The following is a 22,105-nucleotide window of genomic DNA, read 5'->3' as shown; positions in this document are numbered from 1 at the left end:
TTTGGTGCGACACTACTTTGGTCCGACGTCCTACCCCAAACCCTAACCTAACCCTAAACGCACACAGAAGCCACAGGTCTTAACCGGCCACGCATGTGTCTTAACAGGCCACGCATGTCGGAGCCACGGGTGAGTCTTAACCGGCCACGTATGTCGGACTATTGGTACGTGGGACTAACATCTTCCCCCCATCTGAAGCAGTCCATGGTTGGGCTATTGATAAGGCTGTGAGCTTTGTTGAAACAACATCTGTCCTGGATGGAATGAAGCTCACATCTCCACTGCAATGCTTTGTGGTTGAGGTCTGTGCAGTTCCCATACCTGGCATACCAAACAGTGATGCAGCCTGTCAGGATGCTGGTACCTCTGGTGAAGGCCCATAAGGAGCTTGAGAAGCGTTGAGTTTCTCAGTTATGTGGATGCTGAGGAATTTGAGGTTGCTTATCCTCTCCATTGTGGTGCCCCCAGATGTAATGCGTTCTCTCCCCGCCTTCCTGTAGTCCACGATCAGCTCTTTGGTCTTGTCGACGTTGGGGGGGAAGACGTTAGTCCGACGTACCAACAGTCCCCCACGGGGGGCAGACATTAGTACGTCGTACCAACAGTCCCCCACGGGGGGAAGACGTTAGTCCGACGTACCAACAGTCCCCCACGGGGGGCAGACATTAGTCAGACGTACCAACAGTCCCCCACGGGGGGCAGACGTTAGTCCGACGTACCAACAGTCCCCCACGGGGGGCAGACATTAGTCAGACGTACCAACAGTCCCCCACGGGGGGCAGACGTTAGTCCGACGTACCAACAGTCCCCCACGGGGGGCAGACATTAGTCCGACGTACCAACAGTCCCCCACGGGGGGCAGACATTAGTCCGACGTACCAACAGTCCCCCACGGGGGGCAGACGTTAGTCCGATGTACCAACAGTCCCCCACGGGGGGCAGACATTAGTCCGATGTACCAACAGTCCCCCACGGGGGGCAGACGTTAGTCTGATGTACCAACAGTCCCCCACGGGGGGCAGACATTAGTACGTCGTACCAACAGTCCCCCACGGGGGGCAGACGTTAGTCCGACGTACCAACAGTCCCCCACGGGGGGCAGACATTAGTACGTCGTACCAACAGTCCCCCACGGGGGGCAGACATTAGTCCGATGTACCAACAGTCCCCCACGGGGGGCAGACGTTAGTCCGATGTACCAACAGTCCCCCACGGGGGGCAGACGTTAGTCCGATGTACCAACAGTCCCCCACGGGGGGCAGACGTTAGTCCGACGTACCAACAGTCCCCCACGGGGGGCAGACGTTAGTCTGATGTACCAACAGTCCCCCACGGGGGGCAGACGTTAGTCCAATGTACCAACAGTCCCCCACGGGGGGCAGACGTTAGTCTGATGTACCAACAGTCCCCCACGGGGGGCAGACGTTAGTCCGATGTACCAACAGTCCCCCACGGGGGGCAGACGTTAGTCCGACGTACCAACAGTCCCCCACGGGGGGCAGACCTTAGTCCGATGTACCAACAGTCCCCCACGGGGGGCAGACGTTAGTCTGATGTACCAACAGTCCCCCACGGGGGGCAGACATTAGTCCAATGTATTAACAGTCCCCCACGGGGGGCAGACATTATAGTCCGACGTACCAACAGTCCGACGTACCAACAGTCCGACATACGTGGCCGGTTAAGACTCACCCGTGGCTCCGAAATGCGTGGCTGGTTAAGACACATGCATGGCCGGTTAAGACTCACCTGTGACTCCTACATGCGTGGCCGGTTAAGATTCACCCGTGGCTCCGACATGCGTGGCCGGTTAAGATTCACCCGTGGCTCCGACATGCGTGGCCGGTTAAGACTCACCCGTGACTCCTACATGCGTGGCCGGTTAAGATTCACCCGTGGCTCCGACATGCGTGGCCGGTTAAGACTCATCCGTGGCTCCGACATGCGTGGCCCGTTAAGATTCACCCCATGGCTTAGGTTAGGGTTTGGCGTAGGACGTCTGACCAAAGAAGTCGGACTGTTAGTATACGTCGGACCAAAGATATGCACCCGTCGATGTTGATGGCCAGGTTGTTTTTCGAGCACCATTGTGTCAGGTTCTCCCCCTCTCTGAGTCCTGTAGGCACATTGCCGCAAGTGATTAGGCCATAAGTGTACTGGTTGGAGTCTCCTGTGTTGACATTCAGGGGGGCAAACGTTTTGGAGCCCATCATCACCACAGAAAGCTGCACAGGCAGCAGGCTATAGGGTTGAATCCTATAGGTTTCTGAGCTTTGTGTCAAGTCTGGAAGGGACTATGGTGTTGAATGCTGAGCTGTAATCTAGTTTATCTATAATCAGCATTCTTACATAGGAGTTCCTTTTCTCCAGGGAGAGAGCAATGTGTAGTGTTGTGGGTATGGCGACATATCTGTTGATCTGTTTTGTCGGTAGACAAATTCATGGTAGGCAAAAATAATTAACTGAAGGACCAGTGTCTCATGTTGAAACGGAGTGATCATCACCAAACAGCTACACATGTTTTTTGTTTTTTTTAAGATTTGTTTTTTTTGGCTTCTCTGCCTTTATTGATAGTATCAAGTGAAGATAGACAGGAAAGAAGGAGAGAGTGACTCGAACGCGGGACTCGAACACGCAATGCGCTGTCAGGCCAAAGCCTAAATATGTGGCATGCGCCTGGACCACTTGGCCAGCGGGCGCCCCAGGTACACATCGGAACCAAATACACCCTCAAGGAACCCAGAGGGCCTGGCCCCACTTTGAGAACCATGTATTACAGATCTAGAACAAAACAAAAAAGGTTTTAGGTCATATTTATGCAGAAATAAATTTCTAAAGCCAACTTTTGTAGTAGAATATGTGAACTTGTATGGACCAACAGTATTTTAACCTTAGGTCATAAACTTAGAGTCTACCTTTCATGGCATGACATGATGACACCTACAATTACCAGGAAAAAGCTATCATCGACACTGCTTTTAAAGGTTTAGGGAAATTTCAGGAATGTTTACTGTAAAAAAGAATCCACTTATATCCACATCTGATCATTTGTACGTCTATTCTACTTGCCAGAGATTGTGACAAATTTAAGAGATAAATGCCCTTGTAGTACTGTTATTTACATTCATTTTATTGCTTAGTGATTACTGCATTTATTTATTTTTATTTTTTGGACCAATTCAAATGGAATGTCTGTGCCTCCGGCATTAAAAATGAATGAAGATCAAGAAATTAGATAAAATGTCTCCTATTCTGTCTCCAACACCTGAGAAGTGTCTACTTGGCTTACATTCAGTTTGTTTCTCGTCAGCTGTGATAATAAATCATCTTGCACACTGAATGAACTATCTGCTTTCAGGAGTACCTTAAGAACTTTTATGGCTACAAACCCAAGTCAGAGAAACACAGGAGGGCTGCAGAAAACAGCAGAACAGATCAGGTGCCTGGACTCTGTGGTAAGATCAAGGAGATGCAGCACTTCTTTGGTCTTCCTGAAAGTGGAGAGATAACGCCAGAGACTCTAGCAGTTATGAGGAGGCCTCGCTGTGGTCTGTCAGATGTGGAGCCATTTGGGGAGACATTACGTTGGAAAAAGAAAACCATCAGCTACAGGTGAGGGATTTAAACCAGTAAATCCAGAGAAGTGGTTGTAGCAGCGTATTTTCCTAACTCAAGTCTAAAGAGCAATTAGCCATTCTGCAAATTAAAGCATGTTTTTGGTGATTCTGTTCTGGCTGTTGAGTGTGTGTATATAATGGTAAAAATCACACCTGTGTGAAGTGAGGGGCGCTAATATATTAAAGTCTAACTCATGTTGCTATGATTAGGTGATGTAATGGTTATGTAAAACAAACACGGACAAAACAAACATTAAACTCTAGATTAAATCTCTTTATTGTTAATGGCATTTAATGTTTGTGTTAGGGACACAATTATGTAAATTGTCAATGGCGTTTTTGAGGGGCACTAGCCCCTCCTATACACAGGTTTAATGTTTGTCTTTAGTTCAAAGTTTGTTTTGTAAACGCATTGACAATGAAGGGAAAATGTACGTCATATTGTGTCGTTTTCGTCATATTGTCTCTTTATTGTTAATGGCGTTTAATGTTGGCATCGTTTGTTTTACATCACCATTACATCACCTAATCAACATGAGTTAGACTTTAATATATTAGCGCCCCTCACTTCACACGGTTGTGATTTTTAATGTTTGTTTAACTAAAAACAAACATTAAACCATACACATACTGTATATAGTGAATGGGATTTATATCCATCAGATGTATTTGCTTCATAATCTATCTATAAATGCACCAAGTCTCTGTCTGTCTGTGGGTAATCCACCTAACTCGAGAACTGTTCACCCCACCGCCTTCAAATTCGACACACGCGGCGTTCCACACCACCACAGGAGGTGCAGTGCCCCGGTGTCGAGTCGGTCGGACCCACGGTTGTCCAGAACCGCCCCAAAAAGGCCTCTGCCCGGGCTCTGGACAGGGCCCCTGCCTAGGTTCCATATATGGAGCTGGCCTGTTCTGACATCATTCTGACATTTGCATAGACTCTATATTTGTCCATGCCTGACAAAAAACTCCATATATGGGCATAAAAGGGACACAGACATAATATCTGGGCTGGCCATACATTTCCAACTTTCATCGTTCCAAGTAGGCCAGTGCCCAACGGGCACCGCTGTAGAAGCCCCACGGGCACCGCTCTAGTTAACAATAAAGCTGCGTTCAGACTTGAATATATATATTCGCCTTGGTTCGTCCCGTTTGTGTTGTGCCAGGTCGCGCTGCCAGGTCGCGCTGCGTCACTTTCAAATAAAATAAACATAAAAAAGTAATGGAAAAATCACAGCCCTCTCACCCTTGCGAAGAACTAATGCATGAGGGGGCCGTGATTTAACCATTACTTTCTTCATTTAGGCTACCGTATCTTTTATAAAATATCTATAAAATATAAGTAAAAAAAACACACAGACAAACAGACTGATCCTCTACAACAGTGGTTTTCAAAGTGGATACCAGGGACTCTATCTATATGCAGGGTTCCTTTAAGGGTTGACCCTTACAAGTCTGTATCTCTGACAGTATGGAACCAAATGGAGCCGTTAGGGTCCATTAGCTTCCATACTGTCAGAGTTAAGGGAAGACCTTGAAATGTAAAAGTTTGAGAACCATTGTTCTCTGCAAGATGGCCTGTCTCTTTTGCTGTTTTCTCAGAATCTCCATATACAGTCAGAACATCAAGGCCTCGCAGGCACGCAAAGTCTTCAGAGCAGCATGGAAACTGTGGTCAGAGGTCACACCCATTCGCTTCCGCAGACGGAGCAGGAGGGAGGCTGACATTGTCATTTCTTTCTACAGCGGCGGTGAGATCCAGAGAGGTTTTCGTTTTATGTGATGCCTTAAAAGTTGTGCAGCTCCATGTTGCTGGTGATGCATGAATGTTGACGTTTAAATGCAATTGAATTGGATGTCGTTTCACAGATCATGATGATGGTGCAGCCTTTGATGGCAAAGGAGGTATCCTAGCTCATGCCTTCCTACCTGGGCTGGGTATTGGAGGAGATGTCCATTTTGATGTAGATGAAGACTGGAGTTTTAATACTACTGGTACTGGCAATAACTTAGCTAGCAATAAAACTTGAACTTGATAAATCTGCTCAAACTAACAAACTTACAGATTTAGCATCTGCTGTAGTTATATTTTGGAGTAGGGTGAAATGTTACCCAATATTCAGCTTATGATAAGCTGAATATTGGGTACCATTTTGAGTACAATTGGCAATTTATTATCATCTAAAAAGATAACATGAATTTTGAACTGACCATTTTAGCAATGATGAATGGCAATGTTTTTTTTTTTTTCAGGGTTTAACTTATTTGGTGTGGCTACACATGAGTTTGGCCATGCTCTTGGTCTGCCCCATTCTTCTGACCCAGGAGCCATCATGTACCCAGCATACAACTTTGCCCCTCAAGCTGAATTTCAACTCTCCTTCCAAGATGTCAAAGATGTCCAAGATGTATATGGTGAGTCATCTGAATATCTTTTAAAAAGAATGTTCTCTCTTTTTCTCCCAGGTTAGTTATTATTCCAATTCCTATAGTTTTCCCCATGGCACTGCCAACCTCTTCAATTGGTCATCTGGTAGTGGGAGGGTGTAGACAACCGTGTGTCTCATTCTATACATATGAAGTCACCAGCTACTTCTTGTGAATAGTTACATATATGCGGAGAAACAATCTATTCTTCTCAGTTCCACAACCCTCTGAACAGGTGCCCTGACCAAACTGCAGAAGTTGCTAACAGTAGCCTCGCGGACTGCAGGCGTTTGGTAAAAACCCCCGAAAAAAAACACAAAAACACAGTGACAGAAAACACCCTCACCACCCAGCCTCCCAACCATGAACACGGCCAATTGTGTTTGTTGGAGCATCGGGCCAAGCAGGTGATGTGCAGGAACTTAATTGATGCACCCCCCGGATGTCTCCATAATCTGAGTATTCTCAAGAGAGAAAAAACAACGAAACAGCATAACGTATATCATATTGTTATTAGGGTGCATGTGCTGCATACTGTCAGAGTTAAGGGAAGACCTTGAAATGTAAAAGTTAATGTGCTGCTAGCAAACTATTGCTTTGATGAACATGGGACCAAGTGCAATATGCTGGGTGTGTTTTAGTGAGATTTTCTTTTTCCCCAATGGAAATTCCTAACAGTTTTTGAATTTTATGACTTACGTGTGAAACCATTTTGTCTCGATGCCAACAATCTGGGAACCCATTCGGTAATGGATTCCCATGTTTTTCTTTATTTTTTGTTGTTTTTTTGCAGAATCTATCTTGAGAGAAGATGTCAATGACATCAAAACCAAGGAATGTGTTTTTCTAGACTAGAGTGTACAGTACCTGGCTCAAACCCTTCACAAAAATCACATTTAAAGCACATTGGATTGCCTTGTTGTTGAAATGTGCGCAGCTATACAAATACATTTGCCTTGTCTTGCCCTGAAAAACACACAAGGAGGAATAAGCAGAATATACAAAACATTGTGGTCTAATGGAGTGTTGTCATAGTCTTTTGAACAGATCTTAATTTAGTTTTAGTCACATTTTAGTCACCTGAAATGTTTTAGTGTTAGTCTAAGTTTAGTCGACTAAATATCATAAGATTTTAGTTGACTAAATCTACAGTTGATTTTGTCGACTAAAATGTCTTTTGGCCGGCCTTGATGCCGTCGTAATGGCTGATTTTAGACTACAAGTTCACAACGCGGTGCAACATGACGTGTTGTGAGCTTGTGGATCTGCTATTTTCAGCATGCAACCACGCATAAAATGACTTGTCTTTTAGTTCTACTGGATCTATTCTCCACTAGTCTCCACTGACATTTTAGTCTAGTTTTTATTTGTTGACGAAATTGTCATTCAATTGTCATTATTCTTAGTCATCATATAGCTTTTATTTAGTTTTCCTCAGTGAAAAGTTGCAGGTTCTCAAACCTTTTAATTTCCAGGACTCCCATAACTCAGAGAGTTACAGACCTCTAAGGTCAATTTGGAACCCCCATAAGGAACTCTGATGAGACCCCACTTTGAGAACGACTGGTAGAGGTTGTGAGTTTAAGACTCGGAAAAACCTGCACAAGATGGTGAACACAATGGTTGCAGATGCATGATTATTGTTGTCACCCTGTCAGTGGAATGGTCAAATATACATATATTCCCAAACAAACAGTATAGGATAAGACATAATATGGTGTGGCAGATGACAGCATGGATCCAATAATCGTATCTGCAACTGCACCTAAAAACACTATATCACAAGCTTTAATTTACTTACTTATGTTCTCCAGTTTTCATATTTCAGTGTAATACATTTAACAGGAGGAAACTTTTTATGCCTTTTGCAGGTATAAATCCCACGTTCTCGTCACTGTCCTTGAGGAGGCCCCCTCCCAAAACACCTGACAAATGTGACCCCGATTTGTCTTTTGATGCTATAACAGAACTACAGCAGGAGGTCCTGTTTTTCAAAGACAGGTACAGTACGTTTGTATTACTACTGTACACATACACAAGTTTGACAAATCCAACCTGTAGGCTCTAATCCATGTAGGCCTTCAAATTAAGTCGCTTAAATTAAAAAAATGCAGGTAGTCCACCATTAAATATTTTAACTCTGCTTTGTTTTTGTTCAATTTTTATATCCTATGATTTTGTAACCAATTTTTACCTGATGCCAATTGCCTGCCCTAAGTAAAGCTGTAATCCTGAGCGCTACTCTCCCTCTGCCAACTTGGGAAGAGCCCCGAAGCTCATGCTTCCTTCAATGCCTGAGGAGTGAGCATGCAGGCTGCTGCCTGACAGGGGGAGTTTCCGCAGTATGACGTAGCACGTGGAAGGAACTCGTTATTCCAAACAGTTCCTTTCCCCTCCATCAGGCACCCTGGCTGACCAGGGGGAGGCAGTATAGAGACCAGGATTACTGCATGTTTTTGTGAGGGTACCTACCCTAGGGGACACGGGGAGGACATGCAAACTCCACGCAGAAACTATGCTTTTTATGCCATTTCAGATTTATGTGGCGCAAACATTCTGCGTTTGATGAGACAAGAATCTCTCTGATAAACAGTCTGTGGACAGACATCCTACCTCCAAGCTTGGATGCTGCTTATGAAAACGTAGAGAGGAACTTGTTGGTGGCCTTTAAAGGTATACCTCACTGCATTATTCTGAAACACACTTATTTGAGCATGAACACTGGTGTCCCGGCCAAACATTTTCGTCTCGGGCAAACATATGTCTCGGGCAAACATTTGTCAAAGATAGCAGATCTACAAGCTCACAACACATGGTTGAGAGCTTGTGGATTGTAATTTTCTGCAAAGAGATGTGTAGACGAAAAAAATGACGGGACAAAGCGTCAACTAAGTATGTTAAGTTAATTAAACAATATGTTTAACTTTAAATACAGTAAAGTGAATATATCAGTGGTTCACAAATGTTTTAATTTCAAGGACCCCGATACATCCCTGGGCCCCACTTTTAGAACCATTGGAATATATCATGGAAATGAAATGCACTGGAGATAATCACACAGTACTCTGGTTGTTTTAGGTCAGCAGTACTGGGTGATCCATCAGGTGAGCCTCCTAGAGGGCTTCCCCAAAAACGTCTCTGAGTTGGGCTTCCCTCCCAGGATTCAGTCTGTAGATGCTGCTCTCCATTTCCGTGAAGCTCGCCTCACTGTGTTGTTCACTGGTCATGAGTGTTGGAGGTACTTAGTCCATACAAACACAAATGTCTCACCGAATAACCAATATAAATATATTATTACATTATTAATAGAACATAAATAAAACAAATTGAGATGGCTTTTCACTCACAGTACATGGTGAAATCCATATTGGTTATGACACCACTGATTTGGTAACGCTTTTGTTGGAAGTACTGTAATATTATACCATTTCCTCACATTCTGCATCTTGCCAATCCCTATTCCTTTTTGAGTAAACACATTGACATCTCAGCGGTCAACTGCCATTACCCTCAGTTGGTGTTCAGCTAAAAACATGTACTGTACAAGTGTACAGTCATTTGTTACAGAGTGGTGGATGTTGGTACAGTATGCGTGAGCTTTCAGCTTATAGCCTATAATTTCAGCTGCCACACAGTTAACTCCAGCTTTGTTATGTTCTAGTTGGATGTCATCCAGCATTGACATGTTGTATGATTTATAGGTACGATGAAGAGCAGATGATGATGGAGAAGGGTTCTCCAACACCTATATCCCAGGAATGGCCAGGTGTTCCCACTCCTCTGGATGCAGCAGTCTCCTATGAGGGTATCCATTATTCTCTCTTCATTGCATACGTAATGTTTAATGTTCTCACAACATGTGTGTACAACACTGGATAATTTATACCTTCACCCACAGGGTTTGTCTTCTTCTTCAAAGGGAATGTACAGTACAAATATGACCCCAAACGCAAATATGTCATCTCTGCTGGGCCTGCTAATGAAATGCTGGAATGCAATAAAAGAAGCAGCCTGCACTGACAAAGCCATGTTCTAATCTACTTGAAAATCCTAAGCAAATACTTAAAATGCCTCACACAGAAACTAAGGAGAGAGACCACGCAAATGTTGTAACTGCTACACATGCCTTGTTATGTTAGCAGATGTTTTGATTACTTTGATTTTGTGTCAGTCAAACAAATATTTGGTTTTATGTTGCGTATATGTGTATGTGTATGTGTGTGTGTGTGTGTGTGTGTGTGTGTGTGTGTGTGTGTGTGTGTGTGTGTGTGTGTGTGTGTGTGTGTGTGTGTGTGCGGATGGATGGATGGATGGATGGATGGATGGATGGATGGATGTGCATGGATGGATGGATGGTTTATGTGGACTCCAGAAAGATTAGTGACCACGATAACGGAATCGGTAATGGGTCACAGGAAACAATACTTTTTTTTTTAAATTAGGCTTTAGTTATTTAGTTTAGGTATTGGACTTTGGGGTATGTACAGTATGTTGGTTTTTAGTTTGGTTTAAACTAAGTATGATATTCTTAAAATATATTTTTACACAGTCGTATGTTCTGTTTTGTCATGTTGTTGCTGTGGGGTTGCTACAGATGGAAATGATCTTAGCTAAATCCGGCCTAATTATCATGCTTATTGATTGAAATGATCATTAATGTGCACTGTCCCATAAATAAATCAATAAAGTAATGTATGTATATATATATATGTGTATGTATGTATGTATGTATGTATGTATGTATGTATGTATGTATGTATGTATGTATGTGTGTGTGTGTGTGTGTGTGTGTGTGTGTGTGTGTGTGTGTGTGTGTGTGTGTGTGTGTGTGCGTGCGTGCGTGCGTGCGTGCGTGCGTGCGTGCGTGCGTGCGTGCGTGTGATGGTTTTGTGTGTGTGTGTGTGTGTGTGTGTGTGTGTGTGCGTGCGTGCGTGCGTGCATGCGTGCGTGCGTGCGTGCGTGCGTGCGTGCGTGCGTGCGTGCGTGCGTGCGTGCGTGCGTGCGTGCGTGCGTGCGTGCGTGTGTGTGGGGCCCCCAGGAAGATTATGACCACGGTAGCGGAAACAACCGCAAGAAAAAATATATACTTCAGTCCACTGACCTAATGGGGATCTGAGTAAAGAATTACAATGAAGGGGAGAACATGTTTCTAATCTGAGGGTCATGGTGGTGATGTGTATGTACTGTGATTGTGAAATATTTTGTTATGATTACAAGTTGTCTAAATGAACTAAAGGGAACCTAGATCGTGGGAATAGGGAAGTAGTTAAATCTATTACATCAATATAGTTTTGTAATAGTTCTTCATATTAAACCATATTAAAATGCGTAAAACTTACTTCCAAAGAGCGATAATAAAATGAGATAATGAAAATAGTGGAGCAAATGTGTTATAATATGTGTTTTTTGCGTCAGTGGGAAACTGTTGTTCCCGTGCCTTTTCTGTAGAGGTGCTCCGATCGGTGCCCGGACGATTTTCACTCCAAATGACTAGATCGGTGATCGGCAATTTACCTGATCTGGACAAACGATTTATACCATTTTAGTGGTATAAAAGTCAATCACATTCACATATATAGTATAATATCGTTTTGCATCTTTGTGACAGGCCTAAACATTCTCCCCTTCCTCGCCACACACACACAGGAAAGGTTTTGACATGGATTTTCCCCTTACGCACAAGATTGGTATAGGTATATCAGCCGATCATGAGGAAAGAAATAGTGATCAGTCCCCAAAAACCTGATCGAAGCACCTCTACCTTTCTGCCTTTAAAGACAAATATGATATTCTTGGTAAAAAGGAGAGAGAGAGAGAGAGAGAGAGAGAGAGAGAGAGAGATAAACATCTGTCTGTACTTTTTCCTATTACAACACAATCTTTCTTTTCCAGAGTTCTCATGGAGTGGTTGATGGTCCACTACCTGAGGCAATGTATTGAGCAATGTGATTTCCTTAAGTGTTATAAGACACTTACTATATTGTAGTTTTCCACTAAAATAAGTCTGCAATGCCCACCATCCTTGTAATTCCACAGTAAATGTTAAGCCTTAAATTGATAGGAGGATTACGATGACTTTATGAAAGTGATGATAGCTGTACCTTAATGTGACTTTTAAATGACTCACATACACAGCAGTGTCTGTGTATGTGATTCATTTATTTATTTTTTACTGCTGGGTTGAGTTAAACAGGATTCCTATTGTTTGTAAAGACATGAGACAACATGTCTTACTGGGGTCAACAGTAGCCTCAGGGTATGAGAAAAGAATCAGAAAACCGTCATCCTTTTAAATCAAATAATCCAATATGTGAGCAAGCAGGACTGCAAGTTGTACTTGCCCATGGTAAAAGCTATGCAGATGTGTCAATAATTCTAACCTGGCATGGCCTTCTCCAAAAGACCAGTTGTGTTGGAGTCCTCAGGTGTGTTTCTGGGTGGAGAGGAACTTGACCTTGTCCCAGAGTTCAAGTACCTCGGAGTCATATTAGACTCAACCCTAACCTTTAAAAAACGTGAAGAAAGTCACTAATACGATTAAATTCAACTTTCAAAATTTTAAACAAATTAGACCATTCCTGACAGTTGGAGCGGCCAGATCGTATCTTCACTGTATGATCCTATCACACATTGAATACTGTTTCACAAACTGGTCTTGCACAGGTGTGACTACTCTCAAACCCATAGAACAGCTCTACAAGAGTGCGCTAAAATTGTTTGACAGGAAGCCCCACTCATATCATCATTGTAACATCCTCTGGAGGCTCATTTTTTTGACCCTAAATTTTAGGATGAATGAATTCCCCGATAGGGGAATTAGTACCAGAGCAACCACTCGAGGAGACTGCGAAGTGCCGCACCGGCAAACAACATTCGGCCAAAATGTCCTCTCAGTACAGGGTTGTGTAGCATGGAATGGCCCTCCTCTGCGTATAAGGGATTGTGCTACATTTCCCTCTTTTAAATACAATCTGAAAAAATGGTTGCTTGAAAAACAAAGCTGCAACCATTCATGATTATTTTAGGTGAATTTCTTTTTTATGCTGTGTTCCCTAATGTTATGTAAATGTATTCCACTGTTTGACTGTCCGTTTTGTGTTTCTTGTGAGGACTGCGGATGAAAATTAGCAACTGTGCTATATCCGGTGTATTGTGCATTGTCCTGTCCAAATAAACAAATAAAGTAAAGTAAAGTAAATTCTACTGGTCAGGAAACAGGTAGCTCGAAAAGACCAAAAATAACATTGTCAATCAAACCAGTTTATGACTCACAGCTGCTGTATCATCAATCCACTGGGAAGATATGGCTTAAAGGGGAATACGACTCATTTTCAACATTTTACTATGTCATTAATATACCTTAGAGCTGTTGTGTGGAAATAATAAAAAAAAGTCCCCCGATTCTGTGTTTCTTAGAACTGGAGGTCTGAAAAAAATCATTAACATGGTGAATCACATCTTGATGATGTCATCAAGATGTGATTCACCATGTAAATTATTTTTTGTTAAATGGTCAGTGTATTTTCTGTTTATTATAGAACTGGAGATGGGGAGACCCCTGAAAACACTCTATAGCAATGATTACTATATATTACTATAAGAATATAGTGCTTCAAAGATGGAGTGCCGTGACCCCCCCCCCCCCCCCCCAAACAAAAGATCATCAGATCCTATGATTATATTAGGAGGAAGTTGTTTTTCAAAAAAGTGTACAGAAATTGTTTTGTGTCCACACCCACCAGTTCATTAAGTATACCTGGTTTTCATCTTAGCACCACCCACCGAAACTTAAGCCTTGCCCGCTGTGTACTGTACGCGTTGTGCTATACTGTACTGTTCCCCTGTGTGTGTGTGTGTGTGTGTGTGTGTGTGTGTGTGTGTGTGTGTGTGTGTGTGTGTGTGTGTGTGTGTGTACTGTACTCTGTACTGCTTGTATACTCGTACTGTAGTGTAGTGTAGTGTAGTATACACATAGTATACGCATACTGTGCTGTAGTACTTACTGTACTGTGTACTGTACACGTACTGTTCTGTGTGTGTGTGTGTGTGTGTGTGTGTGTATGTGTGCAAGCTGTAAAGGTCAAAGGTCATGGTACAAACAGACATGGTGCTAAGACGCACGCACGCACGCACGCACGCACGCACGCACGCACGCACGCACGCACACACACACACACACACACACACACACACACACACACACACACACACACACGGGGTATATCGTTATATCATAGGGTATATATCACTTACCCTATCTTCAAGCACATTTCAAATAAAACACCGGCAAACAACATTCGGCCAAAATGTCCTCTCAGTACAGGGTTGTGTAGCATGGAATGGCCCTCCTCTGCGTATAAGGGATTGTGCTACATTTCCCTCTTTTAAATACAATCTGAAAAAATGGTTGCTTGAAAACCAAAGCTGCAACCATTCATGATTATTTTAGGTGAATTTCTTTTTTATGCTGTGTTCCCTAATGTTATGTAAATGTATTCCACTGTTTGACTGTCTGTTTTTCTGTTTTGTGTTTCTTGTGAGGACTGCGGATGAAAATTAGCAACTGTGCTATATCCGGTGTATTGTGCATTGTCCTGTCCAAATAAACAAATAAAGTAAAGTAAAGTAAATTCTACTGGTCAGGAAACAGGTAGCTCGAAAAGACCAAAAATAACATTGTCAATCAAACCAGTTTATGACTCACAGCTGCTGTATCATCAATCCACTGGGAAGATATGGCTTAAAGGGGAATATCACTCATTTTCAACATTTTACTATGTCATTAATATACCTTAGAGCTGTTGTGTGGAAATAATAAAAAAGTCCCCCGATTCTGTGTTTCTTAGAACTGGAGGTCTGAAAAAAATCCTTAACATGGTGAATCACATCTTGATGATGTCATCAAGATGTGATTCACCATGTAAATGATTTTTTGTTAAATGGTCAGTGTATTTTCTGTTTATTATAGAACTGGAGATGGGGAGACCCCTGAAAACACTCTATAGCAATGATTACTATATATTACTATAAGAATATAGTGCTTCAAAGATGGAGTGCCGTGACCCCCCCCCCCCCATCATCAGATCCTATGATTATATTAGGAGGAAGTTGTTTTTCAAAAAAGTGTACAGAAATTGTTTTGTGTCCACACCCACCAGTTCATTAAGTATACCTGGTTTTCATCTTAGCACCACCCACCGAAACTTAAGCCTTGCCCGCTGTGTACTGTACGCGTTGTGCTATACTGTACACTGTGTGTGTGTGTGTGTGTGTGTGTGTGTGTGTGTGTGTGTGTGTGTGTGTGTGTGTGTGTTGTACTGTACTCTGTACTGCTTGTATACTCGTACTGTAGTGTAGTGTAGTGTAGTATACACATAGTATACGCATACTGTGCTGTAGTACTTACTGTACTGTGTACTGTACACGTACTGTACTGTTCTGTGTGTGTGTGCAAGCTGTAAAGGTCAAAGGTCATGGTACAAACAGACATGGTGCTAAGACGCACGCACGCACTCGCACGCACGCACGCACACGCACACGCACACGCACACGCACACACACACACACACACACACACACGGGTATATCGTTATATCATAGGGTATATATCACTTACCCTACCTTCAAGCACATTTCAAATAAAACAGCAGTAATATATAAACAGCAGCAGGAGTGGGCTGGCTGATTTAAGCAGTCAAGCCTGGCCACAGCCAAACTAATTAGACTAAGAGCTACAGTAGGAGTGCATGCACCGTATTGGGAGATACACCAAGGGCATATGCCAATATGTTTTTGGCCTGAAACCCTTGCTGTCGTCTGTTCAACTACTTTGACGTTCAATAATTCACTAGGGCAACGTTACATGGAGCAAAAGAAGAAAATGTTAATATTTGGTCTAACATTGCAGATCAAATTAGGATCTAGTCCTTTTTACACAATGGTAAGAAATTTGTGACATCTTTGGTCCTGGGAGGGAGTGTTAGGGTTTAGTATGATAGGACCCAAAAGCAGAACTCAGAACCAGATGAATACAAACTCAGGTATTTATTCACAAAACAGGTGAAAAAACAAAAATAGGCTGGGGGCTGTGTTGGGCTATGTTGAGCTGGTCGGCAGGCAGGCAGGCAGGCGGCGTAGAACACTGGGGGCACAAGGAGACGAGGAGTTAGAATAAAGTTGATCGCAAGCAAAAAACATAGAGCTCAGAGGCACAGTAACTTTACCGATCGGCAACTGACAAACTGGCAAGGGCTGGAGCAACGAGCCAGGTCTTTTATCAGCTGGGCTTGATGAGGTGATGACCCCAAGGTGTGCAGTTCCACAGGAGGTAGATACAGCACGTCACAGCCCAGGAAGTCAGTCACACGCCCATGCCAGACCATATAGGGAAAAGGGAAAAAAACAGAAACGCAACAGAAAAACAGCCAGCCCATAACAGGGAGAGGTGGGTGCATGGGTTTGTTTGTTTGTTTTTGTTTCTTAGTTTTCTTTTAGTTCAGTTCAGTTTAGTTTTATTTTGGTCATAGAACTATGTTTACTATGTTTATACATTATCCTGTATTTGTGTGTTTTTTTAATTCATTAATAATGCCAGAATTCAATTGTTGTTTTTGTCATGAAAGAAAAATTGATTACAAAAAATAATAATAATTCACTCAATCAGATCCTGGGCAGTTATCTAGGGCAAGTAGCTTAGTGTTCTCTTGTATATGTATATGTATTCTTATAATGGTTTAGTTCTTGACTCTTACCTTTGACACCTGATTTTTCCTCTGTGGATCATACAGCTTGCTCTTATCTAATCTAATCATATAACAGTTAAACCAGCTGCATCATCAATCCAAACGTCCTCTGCCATCCATATAGGGAATGTTTGGTGACTCAGGTAGTTGTTGCTCAACTATCCCGGTCTAATGTGTATATAAGACCCGCCTGGCAGTCACACAGAAACTCGACCAACGAATCAACGAAGAAACATGAACTCTTTCAGTCTGTGCATTCTACTAAGCGTGGTAGCCACAGTTTATTTGCTGCCAATATCACAAGTTACTGTACAAGATGAAGCTTTTGCAACGGTAGGTATCCTCTCTAATAGATCTTACCTAATCTTTTAGTACAATACTACAAGCTTTAGACCTATAATATACTATATAAAGATATCATCTTACTCTTCTAAACAGTACTCAGTATTGACATAATATCAATACAGTATTTGTGATCCACTTATTGACTGTCATGTGATGTGTTATCTGGCCCCTCCATATCTAACCAGTCATTATGTAATGTGTTGCAGAGCTACCTGAAGAACTTCTTCAACCTGACAGAGGAAAACGGACCCACTGTCAGACGGGGCATCAGTCCGCTGACCAGGAAGCTCGGTGAAATGCAGAAGTTCTTTGGCCTTCAGATCACTGGAACACTGGACACTGACACAGTATCGCTGATGAAGAAGCCTCGCTGTGGTGTTCCCGATGTCAAACTTTCTCGTTTCACCACCTTTGGAGGAGACCTCAAGTGGGAGAAAAACAGCCTTACCTACAGGTGGGAGACCTATATGTGAACTCGGACACACATGTACTGACTCTTTACGGACATGTTTACAGTAACAACATAGTTGCTGTATGTGTCTCCACATTTATCTTCCAATCTGTTCCACAGGATTGAGAACTACACCCCTGACATGTCTGTGTCTGAAGTAGATGACTCAATAGAGAGAGCTCTGCAAGTGTGGGCCAATGTTACCCCTCTGAGATTCACAAGAATCTACAGCGGCATCGCTGACATCATGATCTCCTTTGGCCGCCAATGTGAGTATAGAAAATAACTCTAATTTACCAAATGTGTCAAATCTACACCCCAAATAAATTATTGGTGTTGTTCAGTGCTGATTTACAATGGAACACAGACAATCGTAGCTCTGATACTGTCTGTTAGCCATAGACCTAGGAACTACCGGTAATAGCATGGATGAAACTGCTTTAATGGTGCTACTATTTCTTAACATAAATATGTTCTTATTTAAAGCGCATGGTGATTATTACCCCTTCGATGGTCCAGATGGCACCTTAGCTCATGCCTTTGCACCATCCAGTGGCATCGGAGGAGATGCACATTTTGATGAAGATGAGAACTTCACTTTCAATTCCAACAGAGGTGAGTTTTTAACCCAAGGGCATTTATACGGAGTAATTCTATCCACTACCTTTCTTCTTTACTGGCAATTATTTAAAAAACTTGCTACATAAGGTACATAAGGTGGTCCCTTATTGACCAAACACTCCCACCGACATGTTATTGGTTAGCCGATTTGCTCGTTTACATATGACGTAAGTTTTCCCTTCAATGTCAATGGCGTTTAATGTTTTGATGTTTAATTGACGTCATATTTTGCGGAATTTTCAGCTCTTATCATCATACATCATCATGCATCATCTCATACTGGCCAATCAGAATGCCTGTTGCTATAGTTCGCTGATTTTCTCGTTTACATATGACGTCAATTTTCCCTTCAATGTCAATGTTTTGATGTTTAATTTACGTCATATTTAGCGAACATTTGACCTAATTTCTCCGTTCATTGTCAATGGCAAATCTTGAGATGTGTGGGGACAAGATTTAGCGGACATTTGACCTGAATTCCCCTTTCATTGTCAATGGCAAATCTTGAGACGTGTGTGGACAAAGGCTGTTAATAGGAGGGGCTAGTGCCCCTCAAAAATCACACCCGTGTGAAGTGAGGGGCGCTCTTATCATTATACATCATCATACATCATCTCATGAACAACTGAATTTATGTGATTGGTTAGCCGGTTTGCTATTTTCCCTTCATTGTCAATGGCATTTATTGTTTGTGTTGCCAGCCACAAATTTACGTCATATTTGACGGACATATGACCTAATTTCTCCTTTGGCAAATATGAGACGTGTGGGGTTTGCAATTCCTTGTCCCTCAGTAGATCCATAGCAGAACTGTAATGTTTGTGTTTTTTTCTTACAGGTTATATCCTCTTCCTGGTAGCAGCCCATGAGTTTGGCCATTCCCTGGGTCTATCCCACTCTGATGACCCTGGTGCTCTCATGTACCCCGTATACAACTATAGGAACCCAGACACCTTTGTTCTGCCCCGTGATGATGTTAATGGCATCCAGTCTCTCTATGGTAAAACAAACCCATCCAGATTTAATATTATCTGTTTTATTATAAATTTCTCCTGGGCTTATGTCTTAGTTCAGCTCTCTATATTTGATTATGTTGATTTGACCTGCAGGTGCTAATACTGATGTGAGCCTCCCTGAGCCGGAACCCGAGCCCCCCACCACCCCTGATGCATGTGACTCAACCATGGTCTTGGATGCTGTAACCACGCTGCGAGGGGAAATGCTCTTCTTCAAAGACAAGTAATACTACTGTACACCTCAGATGACCGAAAATCAGCCAACAACCTTAGAATAACACTGTTTTCTCTAGCGGCTTAATATTGCTTAGCTGTAATGCTCTGGCATTATCTGTTGTCAGCATCTTCTGGCGAAGCTACCCACAGCGCGTCACACCCGAGCAGAGTCTCATCACAAGCTTCTGGCCCAGTGCTCCTGCCAACATCGATGCTGCTTATGAGAGTCGTCAGTCAGACAGAGTCTACCTCTTTAAAGGTACAAGCTCTCTTCATCTTCAAAGCACTCAATTATTTAAAGTGTACACGTGTTTATATTAAAAACTCTTCTCTTCTATTATTATTCTCCAGGTCATAAAGTATGGGCCTTCTCTGGCTACGATCTTGTGCCAGGCTATCCTAAAAAGCTCTCCAGTTTTGGTTTACCCAGAGGTGTAAAGAAAGTTAATGCTGCCCTCTACGATGAAGAAACACGCAAGACATTATTCTTTGTTGGTGACAACTACTATAGGTATGCTCAGAAGACAGAGAAGTTGGGAGTTAATTACTGAACAATTTATAGAAAATCATAGTCAAATCATCATTTGTGTTGCTTCAGTTACGATGAGGCCAGGGGAGCGATGGATGAGGGATTCCCCAGATTGGTGGATGAGTTGCTTCCAGGCATGACCAGCAAGGTGACAGCAGCCTTCCAATACAGAGGTGGGTGATATTTACTGCTATAGAGGGCATGCGCGTGACATCATCATCATACCAGGAAGTTCTGTGGAAATGCCTACTGAGTGGCAGAAAACTACTTTCTGGCATTGACAGTCCATACATCCAAACAGAAAAATCATATTTGAATGCATTAAATGACTTTAATCAACATTAAACTCACTTTGTCACTCATCTTGCCACTCGATTTGCCACTCGATCTGCCATTCACTTTATGCATGCGCATACCCTCTATTAGACATGTCTAATAATGACGTGGCCTCAATATCCAATCTTTAGCTATTGATAGTTAGTTAGGCAATGTAGCTTTTCAGTTTGAAAACAAAGCTATGTGTGCAGGGCCGGCCAAGTGGTCCAGGCGCATGCCACATAGTATGTGTTGGGACTCGTGTGTTCGAGTCCCATTCATGACGTTTGCTGCGTCTCTCCCCTTCTCTCTCTCTCCCTCTTTCCTGTCAATCTTCACTTGATGCTATCAATAAAGGCAGAAAAGCCTAAAACAAATCTTTGTGTGTGCAGCTTGAGAATGACTTCTTGCGCAAAATTCACTCGCCTTGTCTTTCTGTCTGTTGCAGTTTCATTAGTTGTATCCGTTTCATTAGTGGTGTCCACTGATATTTAACTTTTGCTTTGCATTTGTCCCCCAGGTTTCACCTATGTGTACAGTGGACCTCTGATGTTTGAGTACAGCCTGAGGAGTGGGAGGCTGTTCCGTGTGCTGAGGAACAGCTACTTTCTGCGTTGCAATAACTATTAGTTCATCTGACCTGCTGACCTCATGTCTTTTAAGAAGGCACTTAGAATGACAGTGAATGTTTACATTTTCATTTTTATCAGATGTTATTTAATATAAGTTAAATATAAGTTACCGTATATTTTGTTATGTATTTACTATTTTTTAAGTGAGCATACAATTGTATTTATTTACAATGCTGCTGTTATTCTGAAATAAGTGCAATCTGAAGATGTATATGAATGCACTGCAATACAGGCTACTAATATACTGTGTATATATATATATATAATAAAAGTAACTTTTAATGTGGAGCTGTTTTGTATTAAACCTAAAGTAAATGTATACTGTATTGTACTTGTATACAGTACTGTAAGTCAGTGTCTTCCACATGTGCTGGCTAGACAAACAATAAAACATTTACTTCTTAACTGCTGCCTTTTCATTTTTTGAGAGCTACTTCTGATACTGATATAGTCTTATTGATTCCTGAACCTGGAGCCATACATCCACATGATCATGAAAAGGAAACATAGGCTACATTATTTATCACTCACGGTTTGTATACGTATCACTTTATGCAGACATCACTAAGGTGATGTTGTATTTAGACACTTTCATATCATCCATGTCATTTACAGTATTACACCAATCCCCAGTGTTCCTTTATGCATTCTATTTCTTTTTTTTTTTAAAGATATTTTTTTTGCGGCTTACGCCTTTTATTGGTTTTTTGAAGGGACAGACAGTAGGCTGACAGGAAACGGGAGAGAGATGGGGGAAGACATGCAGTAAAGGCCGTGTCGGGCTCGGGAGTCGAACCCGCGGCACACTGCGACTGGATTACCAGTCGGGTGCCCAGACGGTTACGCCACCGCCTGGGCTGCATTCTATTTCTAACTCAAAGAGCATCAGAGAGTAATCACAACAACCCACTGCAACATACACTGTAGCTAAACTGCACTGAAATGGTGTCAATGCTGCAGTGCTCAGAATGTGTGCTTGACCCTCACCACAAGTTTGATTGACAACTCCCCAGCAGCAGTCAGAACAAGGTTGTTTATGATTTCAATCTGAAATAGTGAAAATGCTTTATCTGAGTGGTTTTTAAGCTAAAAGCCTTTATAATACATTTAAAGGAATAAAATCATATATCAAAAATTGGACAGCCAGCTGACGAGCGGTTCTCTGATATCACGCTCATGTCCCAT

At 42.4% G+C, this 22,105-nt stretch overlaps 2 protein-coding genes across 3 annotated transcripts; both read left to right on the top strand.

Annotated features, from left to right (window-relative positions):
• Window positions 1–1,513: 1,513 nt before the first annotated feature.
• Window positions 1,514–10,073, top strand: LOC306928082 (collagenase 3; the record flags this gene model as incomplete). Its single annotated transcript, XM_079508001.1, has 12 exons — window positions 1,514–1,544; window positions 2,434–2,444; window positions 3,359–3,612; window positions 5,229–5,377; window positions 5,496–5,621; window positions 5,880–6,041; window positions 6,289–6,346; window positions 7,962–8,054; window positions 8,590–8,726; window positions 9,132–9,291; window positions 9,755–9,858; window positions 9,952–10,073. 12 exons carry the CDS (start codon window positions 1,514–1,516, stop codon window positions 10,071–10,073), a joined length of 1,407 nt encoding a protein of 468 aa, XP_079364127.1.
• Window positions 10,074–16,414: 6,341 nt separating this feature from the next.
• mmp13a (matrix metallopeptidase 13a) lies at window positions 16,415–21,200 on the top strand. Of its 2 annotated transcripts, none has more exons than XM_079507658.1 (10): window positions 16,415–16,497; window positions 17,347–17,594; window positions 17,712–17,860; window positions 18,078–18,206; window positions 19,051–19,212; window positions 19,322–19,451; window positions 19,570–19,703; window positions 19,796–19,955; window positions 20,043–20,146; window positions 20,809–21,200. In XM_079507658.1, the coding sequence occupies exons 2-10, from the start codon at window positions 17,437–17,439 to the stop codon at window positions 20,916–20,918; spliced, it is 1,236 nt and encodes a 411-aa protein (XP_079363784.1). In that variant the 5' UTR covers window positions 16,415–16,497; window positions 17,347–17,436; the 3' UTR covers window positions 20,919–21,200. The 2 variants fall into 2 exon arrangements, with proteins under 2 accessions (XP_079363784.1, XP_079363783.1); XM_079507657.1 differs by lacking the exon at window positions 16,415–16,497 and adding an exon at window positions 16,929–17,128.
• The last annotated feature ends 905 nt before the right edge of the window (window positions 21,201–22,105 follow it).

Source organism: Electrona antarctica (genome assembly GCF_951216825.1).
Source record: "Electrona antarctica genome assembly, chromosome: 8".
In the NCBI taxonomy this organism is placed as follows: Eukaryota; Metazoa; Chordata; class Actinopteri; order Myctophiformes; family Myctophidae; genus Electrona; species Electrona antarctica.
This window is presented reverse-complemented; position numbering and strand designations above follow the sequence as displayed.